Source organism: Eptatretus burgeri, chromosome 11 (assembly GCF_056783735.1).
Source record: "Eptatretus burgeri isolate ZD-2024b chromosome 11, Ebu_testis_v1, whole genome shotgun sequence".
In the NCBI taxonomy this organism is placed as follows: Eukaryota; Metazoa; Chordata; class Myxini; order Myxiniformes; family Myxinidae; genus Eptatretus; species Eptatretus burgeri.
The window spans coordinates 33,044,768-33,064,374 of record NC_140971.1 but is presented as its reverse complement, the minus strand read 5'-3'; the positions used below and the strand labels follow the sequence as shown (position 1 = coordinate 33,064,374).

Below are 19,607 nucleotides of genomic sequence, written 5' to 3'. Positions count from 1 at the left end.
GCATATACGAAATAGGCACTATGACCACTTACAATAGACATTTCCATTGTGACGTACAGTATGTCTCAGAGAAACAATTTTGGGGGAAATTTCTACAATCACGAAAATGACCGCCATAAAAGCTGTTTTGATGGCCAATGTTTCTTTCTTAATAAGTGACCAATGGAGAATTAACATAACAATTATTATGCTTGTTTCACTATTTTAATGATTGTTTCCTTTGTCTACACCACGAATTAGCTTCAGATCAAGGGAAGGAATTTTCTTTAATAAAATAAGGCTTTGGGCACGGGCATAACTCCAGATTAGGGGGGGGAGGAAGTAGGGAGAATATTGTTGCGGATTCGCGCCCGCCGGCGTGCGAACGGCCACGTAACTCGAATCACGGCACGTCGCCCACCGGACGGACAATCCCGTCGTGACCCTCTCGGACTAACGCCGGGAACTAGTCACGGGTGGACCTTTCGGTCTCACCACGATCGTGCCAATCGGCCCCCCGCGTGGGATAGGGTTGCTCGCCAAATTCGACCTATCTAAGTACCCACACGGAGGGTAGACCGGGCGATCGCACCTCGCCGCAGGTCGACTTCGGACACGGGCCACTTTAAGCGACCCGTTCCGTACTATCGGGATAACCGAGCGGTGTTATCGTCGGCCTCGACGGTTCGATTAATTATCGGGCGCTTTAGCCCACGACCAACCCTTTACGTGAAGTAAGATGGAGATTCAATAGAGGAAAAGACAAAGCGAAATGGGAAAACAGTTCAACAGGAAGCACATTTATTTCGCGATGAACGGAAAGCACACATATACAATTACACCAAAAGCACATGTAAAAGAAGAAGACAATGCAGAGCTATCCGACTACCGAGCACACGGCAACACTTACACAGTTTTACTTCACAGACGGCGCCGACAACACATATACCCAAAGCAAAAGAAAAGGACCACCCTCAAGGATGAGGCGGGCCTGGGGCCGAGACCGCGTCGGGCCTACCCGTCTGATGATGAGACGCAAAGTGGCGGTGGCGCCCCAACTCCGCGGGCCTCGCTGGGACTGCCTGGTATGGGGTGGGAAAGGGGCCCCCTTCTCGCACTATCTCAGCGCGGGGGGAAACAGGAGGGGGTTGTTGATGCTCGGGGGAAGGAGGATATCACCCTGTCTCGGGTCCCGCGACGAGCGTCTCCACCACGACCTCGGTCGCGCCGCCGGCCTCTCCCTCCGCAGCTCCCCGAATCCGACGCGAGCACCCGCACCCCCTCGACCGCCTTCGCCGCCGCCACCTCTCCACAGCTCCGTCCAATCGCCCTCTCCGTCTCCTCTCTTGACTCGTCCCAACTCTTCACTGGCTCCGCGAACTCCCAACTCTTCACTCTTAACTCTGACTACTACCACTTCTTCCCAGCTCCACAGACAACTCTGAACTGAACTTGACTGACGAACGCGGCCCCTTATATGCCCCGTGGCTTCGCCCCTTCACCTTCGACCCTTTACCTCCGACCCTTCACCTCTATCTGGCTCCCCATTGGACCGAGGAAAAGTGGGCGTGAATGCTTTTTGATCCATGAATTTGCATATAGCGACCACACTCCAACGCCCCTGGAGGCGGGGCCAAATCGCCCCACGCTCGCCGATAGGACGGAACAGAAGTGGGCGTGAGTCGTTTTTGATCCGTTTTCTTCGGAAAGTCTGTGATGTTTCTGAACACGCTGCTCGGTGCGCGCCCTGCACGAGTCCAGTATCGGTGCCCACAAGTGGCGCAAGAATGGTGGTGATGCGATGGTGGCGAGTTGTGACAGTCAAGGTCGTGGCTGTGGTTGTGAAGCGGCGTTGCGGTTGGTGGTTGTGTGATGACTGTTGAGACGTGGTTGGTGGTGGTAATAATGGCGGCTGGTCCAAAATAAAGATAGGAAAAGAAAAACGGCTATCCTGAAGGGTCGCAGCCCGAGTGAATGACATTTATTCCCTCGAAACAACGGGTTTGGGCCTAACTACACATATACTTACAGAGATATCTCACCTAAGGGACCTGAATGGTGGTTTGCGAATTCCGTCAACCACAACACTACCCCCTCCCCTTTTTACAGACTCGTCCCGAGTCGTCAAATTTTCGCGTGCCATCATGTGTAGTTTTCCCCTAGTACATTTTACCTACAGATCCCTGAGTGCGACATTCATGATAGTCGTGTCCCCAAAATAAATAACCTGAGGGCTGAGTAACTACCTAAACAAACTCACTCACACAGACGACTTAAATAAAATTGCCGGCGCTAGGACAGACATGCCGGGGGCGCACTCATATTTACAGTACATCTTACCTTAACTTACAAATTTTACACTAAACCATGGCCCAGGATCACTGAACTCTGCAAAAAGAAAGCAGTTAGCAGGGAGCCAGGCTGCTCGCATGCAGTCTCTGGCTCAAACAATGCAGGTGACAGGGAACGTGGCCGGCTGCTCACACGCAGTCCAAGGCCTTCCCTTTTGAACTGAACGCAGTGAACCACAACGGTGCATGGGCTGCACAAACGCAGTCTCCGTGCCAGCTCAAGTGGCACACGCAATGAACACAACGAATGGATGGATGAATGGATGGACGCAAACACGGTGCACGGGCCGCCACTGCAGGCCCGTGTTGTAGCTGCCAACAGGGCAGTTCTTGCAGCTTGCAAACTGTTGCCTTGATCCTGGCGCACATGGCAATGAACAGGGGGGGCAAAGCAAAAATTGAACGGGGCTGGTGAACAGGGGCAGTGGGCATGGCATGGCAAAGGCAGCAGGCAAACACAGCCCGCAGAAGAAGGCCGCTGCAGGCAAAGACAGCCTGCAGATGAACTGGCCGGCACAGGCCTTGAAGAAAACAGCCAGCTGGCAGATGAAGTGGGCCGGCACAGGCCTTGCAGCAACACAGCCAGCAGATGAAGCTGGCCAGCCTTTGCCGTTCAGTGGAGGTTGGTGGAGGGAGTGCGGTGGTGCTGGCCACTCGGAAGGCGGGCTCGGACCTACCCTACGGTCTCCCTCCCAACCTATCGCCTTTGCCTGTCACTGTCTATACCCACTCCCTTAATTTGTCCAAACCCCAATTTAGCCCCAACTTATTTTTTTTATTTTTTACTTCCCCACTATAAATCGTCCCCTAACCCCCTGTACTGTCCTTGTTCGGCTAACCTATCCTGTCACCTAGCCTACTCCCAACCCCTACGTTCCCTTCCCGGAGGGGAACAAGGGAGAGCTAACGTCCTGTGTCGAGGCCCAACGAAGCCTCAGGATGGCCTCCCCAGAGTTCAGCGATCTATAACACAAAGTGGGTCCAGCGGCCCACAACGAGAGCGAGGGGCTGGATGGTGCGGAGGGGTACACTTCCTATCTACCCTAACCATTTAACTGTTAAACTACCCCGGGGCTTTCAACAAGCGCCTCTCGCTTAAACTATTGGTTCTACAAACCCAGATTCCCGTCGCCTGTGTTGGTGTCCTCACAATTTCGGGCCTCGCCCCCCCCAATTTTCTCTCCGTGCCCTCACACGGTCTCATGGCTGGGACACGTGGCTCCCTTTGGCAGGCACAACCCTCTGCCGAATCTCCCGCTATGGCACCCCCGGGCACGACACTGCCTCCGAGCTTACCAGCTCCCTAAACACCGGGGAGTGCCCCCCATGGCACCTCCCCTGAAATGCACACGTGGCAGGCTGGCTTCCCGGGCCCCTTTCCGAGGGTCACCCGTGCCCACAACACTGCCCACGCGGCTAATGGCGCCCCGGGCCCCTGCACCAAGCAGGCGCACCCGTGCCCACTACGCTATCCCGGCCCCCCATGGGCCCTTGGCCTACCACGGCCGACTAGCCTGGTGCCCGGGGTACCCACTCAGCGATACTCACCTTTCGCAGCCACGCTCCCAGCCCGTCAACAGGGCTCCTGCACCCCTCCAAACGGGTTTCGAGCCTACACTCCCACCAACAACAAAACGACCTCCATTTTGTAAATTTGACTAACCCCCTAACTCACTCTACACTGACCCCGGGGTCCTTTGGGCGGGAGTCACTCCTCCCCCCAATCACTCATCGCACCATGCAGTCCCCATTCGCTCCATACACACACACACCCGCTGGCCTCACCCACTCAACAAGCACATGCTTCCACTTCACTCACCAACTTTCAACACACTCACCGCTGAATTCTGCCATCCTTCTAACTACCTCCCCTAACTAACTCGTGCTCCCACGTCGTCCCTCAAACTACAGCACGTTCCTTTTAACACTACGTAGCTAAGCTACGTCAACTCTACACATCCAAAGGCTGTCACTGTCTCCAAATCTCTAAAATCACTTTTATTTCCCCACCTAAAGCTCATCTAAATCCCTCTAACTAATCCATTCCACGGACTCCATGAGGACTTACCCCTGCCCCATGAAGTCGGTCTAACTAAGCTAACCCTTCCCCCTAACTAGTTTCCATCCTGTGCCCTGGTCAAGGGGGTCTTCCACCCCTTGCCCAGGAATCCTGTGCACCCGAAAGTGAGGCTTGCTTTTTTTTTTTTTTTTTTTCCATGCGCAGCACCAGCGCGGCAACTCGCAGCTCGCGCACTTCGCACCTGCCCGTGACGTCATGCAGCTGCACGTGTTCCTCGTCCCTCCTTGGACGGTACTATCCGGCAGGGATACCCCTCCTGCCGGATTCCAACCCCACGTGCAGCCATGACGTCACCGTGCGCATAAAAAAAAACACAAGCCCCACGTCTCGAGGGGTTCCCCACGCGAACACATGTGCTTTGCCTGTTGGAGCTTAACACACACGATCGCGTGGAGAACCCGCCCGGTCCAAATCCTTAATCCTGCCTAAACTTTGTCCGTCCGCGGGATCGGCAAATCCACCGCTGGCGTTTCCGGACCGGGACTTCACTCTCGCAAGCGAGCACGTGGGGGTCTCGTGCGTTGCACAGCACGGACCTCGTGCTCACTGCTGGGTGAACCCGGCACGGTCCCCGAAACAACTACAGCCGCTACCCGGCTTTCTTTCCTCTGTCGCCGTCGTCGTCGCCATTCAACACACGCACTCCCGCGTGTTACGACGCTAACACTCCTCACCATTAAACTCACACCGGGAGACGCGGCTGCATGTTCACACATGCCGACCGACATCTCCCTTACATAACGCTCTCTCACACACACGGTCTCCCTTGCACTCGGCCGTTCACTCACGCATGCCATTACCCTTGCACACGTGGCTCCACTCACTCGCGGCCTTCCACTCACTCGTGCCATTTCCCTCACACAAACCATACCACTTACACTCGCGGGGGCACTCACCCGCGGTGCCTCATCCACACACCGTGCTTTACTCACACACGCGGGGGCACTCACCCGCGGTTCCTCACTCACACACGCGGGGGAACTCATCCGCGGTGCCTCATCCACACACCGTGCCTCACTCACACACGCGGGGGCACTCACCCACGGTGCCTCACTCACACACGCGGGGGCACTCAACCGCGGTGTTTCTTCCATACTGGACGTTTCACTCACACACACGGCCTCTTCCACTTGCGGTGCCCCTTTTACACACCACGTGCTGGGAAGCACGTACTCCGGCACAATCGCCACCACACCACTCACACACGGGGTCGCTTCCACACACGGGGACGCACTCACACCTTGCACCACACACACAGGGACAACCAGACTGGGGATTCGTGTCCCCACAAGGGTCTCCGGGGCCTCTATACACCCCAAGCTTTCCGTGCACCCATTCGCAGCACTCCTCCCCTCGACCTCGCTCGACACGACCGAACTCACCTGGTCGTGACTCGCCTCAAGGGGGCATACTCCCTCCCCTCGTTCCTGGAGGAGGCCATCCAGCTGCTCGCACCGGGCCTCCACCCAGTCCACCAGCTCACCCCCATTGTCCTCCACTACCTCCGTGTGTGTGTGTGCGTCACTTACCCCATCTTCATCGTGCAGTCTTCCCTCTATCGTTCCCATCTCCCGTGTCTCTGCCAACTCTTCACCCTTTACCTCCCTTGTCTCCACTATTTTTATTTCCTTTGTCGTCACCTCGTGTCTCATCTCACACGTTTTGGTCTCCCCATTTAATTTTTCCCTTTCGGTCACCGTCACGACCCTCGCCCAACACGTCCCCCGAATTAATTATTTTTTTACCCGCCTCCACCGCGGGCCCGACAGCCGCTGCACCCCCTCCCAGCTCGTTCGCTCCCACACGCGGAGTCGCCATTTTAAGCTCCCTGGTCACTGCCTTCATGCCCGCCTGCAGGCTTCGGCCCATGTTCTGCGTCTCACCCCGCAGCTTTTTAGTTTCTTCCCTCATGTTTGTTTCCATTCCGTTCATTTGCTTGTTCATTCCGTTCATTTCATTTGTGTTTGTATCCATCTTTTCGTTCATGCCTTTCATTTCGTTTTTCATTTCCGCATTCATTTTTGCCAGCATGGTGAATAGCTGGGCCATGTCGGGTGCGCTTGGGTGAGCCGTTTCGGCAAGGATCGGGGGGTTTGGGTGGAGAGGGGGAGGGGAGGTGTCATACACCGCGGCCGCTGCCGCACCTGTTTCGGGCTCTGGGTTCAGTTGGGTGAGTTCGTTTTCCTGTACAACCAACATTTCCTGCACGGGGATTTCGTCCTGAGCCATGGATTCTACACATTCTACATCCATTTCTAATACCCCCAGCTCCCGCTCGCCTTGAGACGCCATCTTATTTCTCGTGAAGGGTTAATTTAGCTCGCTCGTAATTTGGAGGGAATCGGGGGTCGCTCCTCTCACCCCTGGACCGATTCCCGTGAATTTAATTGGAGACAGGAGAGCCCGTTTTCCCGTTCTCCGATACCAGTGCTGCGAGGAGGGCGATGAGTTTATATCCCACTTCTGACACCAGTGTTGAGGATTCGCGCCCGCCGGCGTGCGAACGGCCACGTAACTCGAATCGCGGCACGTCGCCCACCGGACGGACAATCCCGCCGTGACCCTCTCGGACTAACGCCGGGAACTAGTCACGGGTGGACCTTTCGGTCTCACCACGATCGTGCCAATCGGCCCCCCGCGTGGGATAGGGTTGCTCGCGAAATTAGACCTACCTAAGTACCCACACGGAGGGTAGACCGGGCGATCGCACCTCGCCGCAGGTCGACTTCGGACACGGGCCACTTTAAGCGACCCGTTCCGTACTATCGGGATAACTGAGCGGTGTTATCGTCGGCCTCGACGGTTCGATTAATTAATCGGGCGCTTTAGCACACGACCAACCCTTTACGTGAAGAAAGATGGAGATTCAATAGAGGAAAAGACGAAGCGAAACGGGAAAACAGTTCAACAGGAAGCACATTTATTTCGCGATGAACGGAAAGCACACATATACAATTACACCAAAAGCACATGTAAAAGAAGAAGACAATGCAGAGCTATCCGACTACCGAGCACACGGCAACACTTACACAGTTTTACTTCACAGACGGCGCCGACAACACATATACCCAAAGCAAAAGAAAAGGACCACCCTCAAGGATGAGGCGGGCCTGGGGCCGAGACCGCGTCGGGCCTACCCGTCTGATGATGAGACGCAAAGTGGCGGTGGCGCCCCAACTCCGCGGGCCTCGCTGGGACTGCCTGGTATGGGGTGGGAAAGGGGCCCCCTTCTCGCACTATCTCAGCGCGGGGGGAAACAGGAGGGGGTTGTTGATGCTCGGGGGAAGGAGGATATCACCGTCTCGGGTCCCGCGACGAGCGTCTCCACCACGACCTCGGTCGCGCCGCCGGCCTCTCCCTCCACAGCTCCCCGAATCCGACGCGAGCACCCCCTCGACCGCCTTCGCCGCCGCCACCTCTCCACAGCTCTGTCCAATCGCCCTCTCCGTCTCCTCTCTTGACTCGTCCCAACTCTTCACTGGCTCCGCGAACTCCCAACTCTTCACTCTTAACTCTGACTACTACCACTTCTTCCCAGCGCCACCGACAACTCTGAACTGAACTTGACTGACGAACGCGGCCCCTTATATGCCCCGTGGCTTCGCCCCTTCACCTTCGACCCTTTACCTCCGACCCTTCACCTCTAACTGGCTCCCCATTGGACCGAGGAAAAGTGGGCGTGAATGCTTTTTGATCCATGAATTTGCATATAGCGACCACACTCCAACGCCCCTGGAGGCGGGGCCAAATCGCCCCACGCTCGCCGATAGGACGGAACAGAAGTGGGCGTGAGTCGTTTTTGATCCGTTTTCTTCGGAAAGTCTGTGATGTTTCTGAACACGCTGCTCGGTGCGCGCCCTGCACGAGTCCAGTATCGGTGCCCACAAGTGGCGCAAGAATGGTGGTGATGCGATGGTGGCGAGTTGTGACGGTCAAGGTCGTGAAGCGGCGTTGCGGTTGGTGGTTGTTGTGTGATGACTTGAGACGTGGTTGGTGGTGGTAGTAATGGCGGCTGGTCCAAAATAAAGATAGGAAAAGAAAAACGGCTATCCTGAAGGGTCGCAGCCCGAGTGAATGACATTTATTCCCTCTAAACAACGGGTTTGGGCCTAACTACACTTATACTTACAGAGATATCTCACCTAAGGGACCTGAATGGTGGTTTGCGAATTCCGTCAACCACAACAATATATATGACACATCTGCAGTTCAACCCCCTCCCCAACTTTTTTTTGCCTTGGGGGGGGGGGGTTCATAAGTTCAGAGGATGACTACCACCCCTCCCCCCCCCACCCCTGAATTTTCTATGCAGTGAAAAAGAAATAAGCAAATAATTTGTTTAAAAAAACAATATTACAAGTTCTTGAAGCACCAAACATCTGTCATTTGGAAATTCCATGGCGAAGTTTACAAAGAGAATACGCACAACCGTGTGCTGCGTACCAGAAACGCATACAATGCACAGTCGATTTTCCAGATGGTTGGGGGGGGGGGGTTCTTGTAGCGGTCAGTGGGCCCTGTCGTGACATGTCTTAGTAATAGTGATAAACTTATTGAAGATCAGTTTACCAGTTCGATGCCGTTCAAAAATTACATAAGCAACAATACAATTTTGAGCTCACCTGGAACGTAGTTCCGAGGAGCTTATGGGATGGAGCATCGTCCGTCCGTCAGTCCATCAACACTCGCAAATTCTTCTCCGAAACTGCTGATGGGATTGTGACCAAACTTGGCTAAAATGATATTTGGTATGTTGCAACTCAAGTTTGTTCATGGCATTTACTATAAAAAAAAATGTAATTTTTTTTTTAACCACATCTAAGGACCGGGGGTCAAAGTGGGTCCAGTTTTGACCTCCCAAAATAGTTATTTACTTTCTTCTCTGAAACTACACATGATTTGGATGAAACTTGACCACAACCTTCATGCCCATGATGTACCAAAGTTTGTTCACAACATTTATAACACAAAAAAACGGCTCCATAACATTCGTTAATTTTTCTGACTCTGTCCAACATTTTTTACACTCCTCCTCAGTATCATTATTCTACCAGGTGGGCACCCAGAGGCATTGCCAATATTTTTCTAATACCTGGGATGTCAATTACATTCGTAAAAAGAGAAAAAAATTACGCAAGTAAAATTATGTAACTGTAATGCAACACCCTGGGGAGGGAAGGATTTGCAATATCATCTCCCCACCAAATTTCAAGACACCCCACCCCCTCATTATGGCCCTAGCCTTAAGTCAAACAGGTAAGGAGTTCTGTGGTGAAGTAGATAGCATGCTTGAATCACAACTCGGAGGACACTGGTTTGTTTCCTGGGTGAGGAAAATCCTAAGGCAGATTTCCTTACTGAAAATGCCGCATTAACGGAGCACAAAGCAGGAATCGGGTTGTTCATCCATTGCTGAATTCCTTTCTAGAGTTATTGCTCTACGAGTGCCTGGTGTTGGCTTAATGGTTAGGGTGGTGGGCTTAGGATCCTGAGTTCAAATCCCACTCAGCTGTTGAATTAATACCAGGTGAAGTTGACTCTGCCTGTCATCCTTCCGAGGTCGGCAAAATGAGTGCCAGCATGCTGGTATCCCATGTCGGAATGGCGACCCGTCCATGATTGTGCCCAATAGCCAAGGAGACTGCTTAGGCAGCATCAACGCTCTGCACAGATCGTGGTTCCAATGGATGGATAGATGGTCTGCGAGTGCAGAGAGCTCGTTGCCTGGTATTCTCGGGTATTCCAGACATCAAGTTATACTGCCTGCTATCTTGGAGTGTGATTGCTGTGTGAACAGCAGCTCCTTTCAATATAAACCAATTGATGTATCCAGGTATGTATTTCAATGCCGCATGTAAATGGCCATCTTAGTCTACAAAGAGCAACGTTGGTGATATTACATGAAGTGCCATTGATATAAATACCAAGCGACATGCTCACTTCAAAATAAAATAAAACGGCAAAAACACAGAGGAGCTGTCCTTACCTGGTGAGTGAGTTCGTGCGCAATAACAGAGACAACCCTCTCCTTATTACTTTCAGAAGAATCAATTTCATCGTAAAGAAGAGCCGTTTCACGGTACGTTATGAGCCCCCAATTTTCCATGGCTCCCGCAGCAAAATCAGGGATGCCGATTTGATCTATGTACAAAGGTAAAATACAGAGCATTGTAATACATAAAACGATGTATTTTTACCACATTTCCAACGACACTGATGCGCTACTGCATTTAAATTGTACAATACTAAGAAAAGGAAATAAAAGGAACTTCAATACAGGAGACCATGAGGCTGATGAAGCCAATGCAATCATGCCAATATCTAAGTACTCCCATCTCCCACCACTTCTAGATACCACTCTAACTCAATTTTAAAACTATATACTGTTGTAAAAAAAAAAAAAAAAAAAAAAAACTTCACAGGGAAACAATTATATGCACTTATCACTCTCTGAGTGAAAGACCCCTCCCTGCCTTAGTAGTGTAATAAGTCTCCTCTTCTTTACTCTGAAGCCCCATGTCTATCACTGTCCTTTCTCCAGAAAAACGCACCTGCACTCAATTTTTTGTAAACCGCTCATTTTCTTAACCAACTTAATCACATCTGCTCACAATCACCTCCTTTCTCATGTAAAACATCCCATCTCATAGCATAATCTAGCAAGGCTCAGAATCAATCAACTTGCCCTCTGCTGTACCCTCACTATGGCAGCTATTATCGTTCATACATTACAGGATGTATACTTTATATGGTGGTGAAATATTTATCCTGCACATTTCAGAATCTCTGTTTGAGGTTGCATCACATGTGGTGGTATCATGGGTTATCAAGACTATTTCCATCTCTTTTGGTTCACGAGCGCCAGCCGGAGTGACCACTATATCCGTTATGTCTGTCGGTCTGTATGTATGTCTGTCTGTCTGTCCAGAGCACAACTTCGTGGGATGTGATCCGATTTGGATGAAACTTCAATATGATGTTGATATCAATGTCTAGTTTTTTTTCTTCCTGGCGATGAGCGCCCCACGCCCATTGTGGGCGGAGCTACGTCCACTTGTAATTTTTGTTTTTTTTTCATAGTTTTCTCGATTTTTTTAATCGAAATTCCCGCTTGAGAAATTGTGCTCATTGGCCGTATGTACAACATGTAAAAAATTCAGTTTGATTCGGTCAATTTTGATGGAGAAGATAGGTTTTGAAGAATTGGGCGGAGCCACGCCCAGTTGTAATTTTTGTTCTTTGGTTCACGAGTGCCAGCCAGAGTGACCATTATATTCGTTATGTCTGTGTGTCTGTGTGTCTGTCTGTGTGTGTGTCTGTGTGTGTGTCTGTCTGTCCAGAGCATAACTCCATGGACTTTGATCCGATCTTGATGAAACTTGGTTATGTGTTCGATATCAATGTCTAGTTGTGTTTTCCTGGATGAGGGCGTGCTACTCCCATTATGGGCGGAGCCACGCCCAAAAAATAGCCATTTTTAGGGGGTAGTCAGATTAAAAATCTATCTTCTCCTGGGAATTGATAGGTAGAGAATTTCTGGTAGGGAATTGACTGAATGCAATGGGTTCTTCAGTTTTTCAATAGCAAAATGAATTATCTAAAACCTGGCATTGTCTGATTTTTCATTTTCGTCCCAAGGTCAAGGTCACAAGGTCAAAAACTTAGAAAATTGCGAATTTTGACATAAAAATCATACGACCGCCCAAACTTTGAGAGCTAGGATGACAATATTTTTTATGCATAATCTTGAGGTCATTCCCCACCTAAAGTCTTGAAACCATTTTGCTCTATCTCGAACACCTTGCCCGTGGCGCCCCCTTCAAGTTTATTTTTACGCTGATTTCATCAAAGTATGGATAATCCGAGGAGTGTGAAATGCCATATAGCCTATATGATGTTATATCGTTCCTGGAATGTTCCAGAGGAAGATTTGCACCAAAGATCATAATCCTTGACCTTTGACCTTTAAAGGCCACAAAGGTCAAATTTTCAAAGTTGTGGGAATGGAACCGGGTTTTCGACCTTATTCGACGAACTAACTCCAATAAGCTCTAGCACGTATCCTATTTCCTTATTTTAATGTCCACAACATTGTTTTGTGACCTTTAAAGGTTATGCAAAGGTTAAATCTTCAAAGTTGTGGGAATCGAACCAGGTTTTCGACCTTCTTCAACGAACTAACTCCAATAAGCTATAGCACGTATCCTGTTTCCTTATTTTAATGTCCACAACATTGTTTTGTGACCTTTAAAGGTTATGCAAAGGTCAAATTTTAAAAGTTGTTGAACGAAACCGGGTTTTCAACATTTTGCAGCTAATAACCTGTCACTCGTACCACATCATGTTGATCATTTTTATAACTTCGTCAAAAATTATCACATTGTCTCATCCTTGACTTCTGAAACAATCTACATCATCAAATACCGCTCGTAAACCATCGTCACCTCCCGGCTTGTTTTTTTATTTATTGTTGAAATGATCAAATGATTTCTTTATTTATTTATTTATTTATTTATTTATTTATTAGGCTCCAAGTCATGGACTAAATAGTCCTCATCGAGGCCAGGCCTTAAATAAAAGAACTGCATTGATAGAAAAGTAAGGAAAGAGGGAATTGTGTAAGAGTTTTTGAGGAAGTAAAAAAAAAAAAATTAGCTTTTTGAAAAGGGGAAGGTTATAAGTGTTTGGGAAGACGCGAGAAGGTAAGGTGTTCCAGAGTTTGGCGGTGGAGGAGAAGAAACAAACATCGTAACGGCCTACCCTTTAATTGCCAATGGCCACACAATAATCATGTGATGTAGCGGCTTGTCGAGTATACCTTGGTCTTGCTAATGGTGGAGGTGGTACACAAGCAGCAAGCTCTTGTGAGCAGAAACTGAAGTAATATCTGTAGAAAAGAGAAAGAGAGCCTACTTTGTGGCGTAATGTGAGCGGGCCGAGTTTTGAGGTCACATTGGTGGAGGTGACAAGTCGAATAACTTTGGATTCAAATCTGTCCAGTAAGTACGTGGAGCTGGAACCTTCCCAGATCTGAGAGCAGTACTCTATACAAGGATGAATCAATCCTTTATATAGTTGAAGCAACTGTTAGTCCGGTGGTTGGGCCAGGGAACCTTGCAATGTTTGGCAACATTCATGTTTTCAATTTTTTTGATAGATCTTAGGGTCGAGATGAAATTTAGGCTGAGTGGCCACTTGTCACTGTCTTGGCTTTTTCAGAATCCAAGATGGCCACCATATACAATCAGACTATAACTTCGGCTGCAACTCCTGTTCTAAGTACAGTAACATGATGAAATTGGTGTCTAACTATATGTTTTAGTTACCAAGGAAGTGGATTATGATGTTATTGGATAATTTGGTAGCCATCTTGATGGCATAAATCCAATATGGCCACCAAAATTACCTGTAAAAATGCCAAAATCATACTAAATCTAATGTAATCGGTTGTAAATGCAGTTGAGTTAAGTTTCTGTACATATGTGTGCTTTGTGAAGCATAGACATGTATATTATGATTCTGAAGTCATTCGCAAATTTATAAGCAATATTTATTTTGATAGCAATATCGATTTTAGGCAAAATATAAGAACAAAATGTAATTAGAATCGGACAATATTTATTGTATAATTCTCTCAGACATGACATTCACGTGACTCAAAAGTCGACATACATTTAAAGTATATGATACTCCCATTAATAATATTGATAATAATGATAATAATAATACAATAATTTGGCAGCTTCACATTGCTCAATGTTTCAATGCTATGTCAATACAAATTATACTAAAAAAATTAAGCAAAATTAACACCCCACTGGACAAAATATCTTGTATCTCGGAACTATTCATCGTCCTCATCCTCGACATCCATTGCTCGGTCATTTGTCTCATCGCTGTCATCAGGGATGTCGGCATGATCTGTTGCACTCTCATTGATGTTGAATGGATTGGAACAGGCAGTACCACCACCACCACAGGGGCAGAACATTGTGCACGGAAGTTGGCGCCCCATACATCCACATCTTCCACCTCTACATGCTTGCTCAGATGTGCAGCCACATCTGACCAGCTTCAGAATGTGCTTCGGGGCATAGGGTACCCCGTCCTCCATATTCCGGGGGAAGAGACACTTGTTAGTGTCATCAGCTTCCCATCCGTGTTCCACTGCAGCGAAAGTTGGTGGATCCCCACTCAGGGCACTGTACCAGTGAGCGACTTGATGGTGTGCTCTTCGAACGTTCTGCTCAAACGCTTCTGTAGGTGGGGGCAAACTACACAGCTTAGGTGCTGCTGTTGATTTTCCAGTCTTCTGTGCCCATAGTTTCTGGCGGATCTTGGTCATCGAAGAGGTGGGAGTTGTAATGCCATAGCACGCACCCATGAAAGCTGTTGCTTGTTCGGTGACTTCAACGATATTTGCCAAGGGTTTACCAAGTTGATCCAGAGAGTAGCCTTTTCGAGCGGCCGCGATTGCTTTTGTTTTCCCAATTCCACAAGTCGCAGCAACTGAATCACAACCAGTCAAAGCATGAAGCGCTAAGAGCTCGGGTACGATTGCTGAATGTTTAAGAGCGGTTTCCTTCACGTCAATGCAAGACCGACCAATGATTGGAGACTGCATAGTTATTGAAGACTGGAGCTTCTCGCTCAAGTAGTAGTACACAAGTAACGCGAACACATCCGTGTCATCACACACCACCCGCACCCGTGATTCTGGATGGTATTTTGCCAAATGGATGGCCTGTTGTGTCAGGAGGATGTCAGCTTCTTCATGTGTTGATGCTAGGTCTAGACGAGGCGACTTATGACCCTTCGATACCTGCGTAGGTGTGTCATTTTCCCCAGTAACCACCAACTGGTGGTCCTGTGTCGCATGCTGCAGGAAGTTGTCATCACTCAGGATTGATTCACAAATCAGTGTGTTGAGTTGTTTTTTATTGGCTGAGTTCTTAAGTACTGCGTCCCGAGCCGGCAGTGGAGTTTTCCGTTCGAGCTGATGGACCTGGGTAGCGCTGGCTCGAGCTGATCTGGTGCTGCTTTTTGTAGAGTAGTCATAATAACGATCAAAACACAGGTGGACATCAGCTTCAAGCAGCCGCGCATTGACCCAGACCTTGAACACCGAAATGAACGTGTCAACGGTTCCTTGGGATGGCCATTCTAATGTCCACAAAAGAGCGGAAACATCAATCACCATAGATGTTGGCCTTAGTGATAAGGCGTTGTGAAACTTCGACTTGGAGGTTCTTTTTCAGTGTGGATTTTCCCGTTGCCACTCGCATCTGGCCATCAGCTTGAAACATCGAGGGCGGATATGCAGTTAGCTCTGTGGAGAGGACTTGTTCCAGATCGAGATCGCGCTCGCTCCTGAGAAGGCCAATCACCCAAGCGTATATAGCCTCTTGATCCATGACGGGATTATCATCGATTGTTAGACGTTTCTTCTTTGTGACGAAGGTTGTCACCTGTTTTGCGAGTGAGCTGTAAAAGCCCTCTGGCCATAATGCTTCAAACTGGATCAGCGGATCAGCTCCAATCTCCACTGCCTTGTCAACATTAACATTCCGTTGAGCTAGTTGACCATTGGAGATGTTGAGCAGACATCCTGCATCGTGGGTAGCTGGATCCAATGGGTCAATGCATGACTCTAGAGTAGCCTTCAGTGATTTACGATCATTGCCATCTCGACGAATGCGACTGGTAGATTCCTCCTTGTGGTTAAGCTGTACCTTCTTGTCAGCTCCAGACATCTTCTTAAGGTCACCAGTCAGGGTCATGGTCACATCTATACTGTACACCCATGTCGCTATCGTTTGAGGATTTTCTGTGTTGCCAATGATGCCACCCGGCCCATGCCCCTTCCTCATCCAGTTTGTTTCAATAAACATGTCGCTCCACTGTCCGTTGTAGACACCAGCAGTGTGGTGTAGTGACTGCTCTCCTCTGCAGAACTTGTCCAGAATCTCTGGTCCCAACCAAGTCATGGAGCATACGTAGTAGAGGCCATACCTTGCATAGTTGTACTTGTGGGCTGCGAACATGTATGGCAGCATTGATTCTGCTGTTTTGATGTGGAGTGGCCAGTCACCTTCATGCATCGCCCGACAAAACATCATCATTAGAAATGTGGGTTTGATGACGTTGTACACCCACAGCTTTGTGGTACGACTTTGAGTGGCGATCTCATCAAGTAGTTTTTCCAAATCATCCATGCTGGTCAGGTGTAGATTCTCCCTCACAAACACTGGTCGAAGCAGCTCCTCTGTGAGCAATCTCAGTGCCCGAACATTCTGTGGATATTTCTTTCCTTGCAACATCTTATCGACGGAGCCGAAGGACGTCATCAGAATCTCTTTCAGGCCGCTGTCTGCCATGAGAGTGCCAACGCAACTCACAAAATCCATGAGGAAATGCATCCCACCAAGAATCACCACTATGTTGGTGAGCAGATCTGGTTGATGAAATGTGATGTCAACGGCGATCTTATATATGGCCTGATCGCAGGTGATAACGAGAATATCCTGGTTGGATGCTCGGGTGACTTCGAATCCTCGGGTGATGGAAGTTAGGACAGTAGTTGGGTCCCCTGGCTTCATGTTTATGAGTGGAAGATATACCACAGCTGTCTTGGGTGCTGGGTCATTCCTGACTCACGGCAGTGACGTGTATTGTACCCGTTGTACTCAGGAGTGTTTGCTTCAAAGAGCACGTCTTTGATGAAGTTAAAGTCTAAATCTTTGGCTCTGCCAATTGAGATTGTTGTGGCTTGTACAAAGTCGTCTGACATGGCAAATCGGTTTGTAGCAGTAAATGGCATAGGAGGTTTCTTCGGTCCCGTATACTCAACGACTCGTGTCTCTCATGGGATAGGGTGCTTCATTTCTTCTTTCATTAGGCGAGGGATCGATGTATCCAAACCTTCAAGGTGGTCAAGTTCGGTCTTCCACTGAGCTGCCAGCATTGCCATGTAATGACATTCGAGGCGGCAGTTTTGGGAACTGATCACAGCATCAAAGTTATCAATGATGATTTGCACAAGTCCACCCAGTCTGGCATCTCTGAGTCCAGCTAACTGCTGTGCTTTTGATGATTGAACACCCGCTGACCTTCTGAATCGTCGAACCTCATCGTCGCAACAAGAAACATTATACTTGTACAGTTCTGTGATGATCATCTTATGGTCACCAAGAAGTACACCTATGGCTATCTGTAATGGTGTCGGTTGAGACGTTACCACTGAGCTCACGATATTACCCACCTTGATGGATTGTAGTGAATTGTGGAAAGTAGGCTTGATAGCTGATAGTAGTTTCACCAACGTCTCACTAATACACTCTGAGGCTGATTCTCGATCAATGTGCTTAGTGTAGGATTTGAAGTCATCTTTAGCTGCCTTGGTCTCCTTCATGATCTGCTTGCCAACTTTCCAGATACATTCATCCATGTCGCCATTCTGATCATCATCCACAAGCCTGAGATTTGTGGCAACATGCTTCCTGAACACTAGTAACGTTGCCACTCCAGGGGAATGTAATACCAACATATCTTCAGCGAAACGTTGGATGACGTTCTCAACAAGGACACGTCTGGACATGACAGATCCACCCTTGTCTGCGTATACTGCTTCAACATCGAGCGAATTCCAAACTTTTGAGCGATCATAACCGACTACTTTGACAGTTTCAGCGAAAGCTTGGTCATCAGCAGTACCTTTGCTATTGATCGTGGTAGTTCTCTGAGCATCACGATGGAAACTCATATTGCAACGGCGGTGATACATTGCATCTGCAGCGTGCAAATCTGATGGTGCTCCGATGATACGGTCACGGACTATTCTACCCAGTTCATCTCCACGTTTATCACAAAGGTCAAGTAGGTACTGCTTGTACGTCTCCCCATCAGCCATCTTGTCTGTGGTTACTCTCGACGCAGGGACTCTGTACTGTTGTGGCACCTTGGGATCATACTCATTCGGTAATATGCAAGGAGTTATGTCATGGCAGAACAAACAGTGCTTCTGAAAGTCAAAGACATCACCACCGGTACTCGAACGCAATCGCTTGGAACCAGCGTTGGAGTCATCATCTGTCTCTTCCTCTGGCATATGCTTGGCCAATTTATTGAGAGTGGAAGGAGATACATATTTGGATACACAATTTTTGTGACATCTAACAGTAGATGATCCATCAGATAGTTCTTTTCGTAGTCTGATATCATCTTGCCGAAGATTACTAGCTTCCAATATTGTGCCGATTTGTGAAGACTGCATCAACTTCCCAACCCCACAGTTGTAAACTGTCTTGAAGAAGCATTCCTCGGCATCCTTGCTGTCTCCTGCTTCAGCCATATCATTACTCACATCAGAACCCGCAACAAAAACAAAGAACGTTAAAAGTTATCGATATATTGGTGTATTTCACATTGGAAGCACTATGATATTTACGTCTTGAGTAGGTGGCACCAGGTGGCTTCTAAACGGCATCATTACTTCACAATCAGATTATATAACATGTCAAGCACATGTGTAACCAGCAGGATCATTGTTCAACTGCATTCACAATCGATTATGTTAGTTTTTAGTGTGATTTTGGCATTTTTCAGGTATTTTTGGCGGCCATATTGGATTTGTGCTACCAAGATGGCCAGCAAATGACCCAATAACATCATAATCCACCTACTTGGTCTCTAAAACATAGATTTAGACACCAATATCATCCTTTTGCTGTACTTAGAACAGGATTTACAACCTAATTTATATTTTGATTGTATTTGGTGGCCATCTTGGATTCTGCAAAAGCCAAGGCAGTGACAAGTGGCCACTCACCCTAAAATTGATCTCGACACCAATATCTATCAAAATAAGCCAAAAAACGATTGTTACCAAACATTGCAAGGTTCACTAGAAATATGCTGCTCTGCCACCGGACTATGTTCAGAGGAGAAGAATCTTCAACATCTGAACAGGACTCCTAATTTCTTTGAGGCTCGACACTCCTCCTCAGCATCAATTTTCCATGGCTCCCGCTTTTTCATCTATGATGGTTTGTTGCCATTTTGGCTTCTCGGATAAAGGCAAGAGAGGGAAAATAGCCGAGCATTATTCTTGCACGGGTGTCCACATGCATGGCACTTGCCCCCAAGGTGAACTGCCATGGCTGCATCTTCCCTTCTGAGATTATTTTGCAGCTGACCTT

The 19,607-nt window shown here is 48.6% G+C and overlaps 1 protein-coding gene across 2 annotated transcripts in view; it reads right to left on the bottom strand.

Moving 5' to 3' along the window:
* The window catches only part of ANPEP (alanyl aminopeptidase, membrane), a 104,367-nt gene that overhangs the window by 69,782 nt on the left and 14,978 nt on the right, over positions 1–19,607 (bottom strand). For both annotated transcript variants that reach the window (XM_085845830.1, XM_085845831.1), the window contains exon 5: positions 10,397–10,551. In XM_085845830.1, coding sequence (XP_085701956.1) covers positions 10,397–10,551 — 155 coding nt within the window. The remainder of the gene's footprint in view (positions 1–10,396; positions 10,552–19,607) is intronic.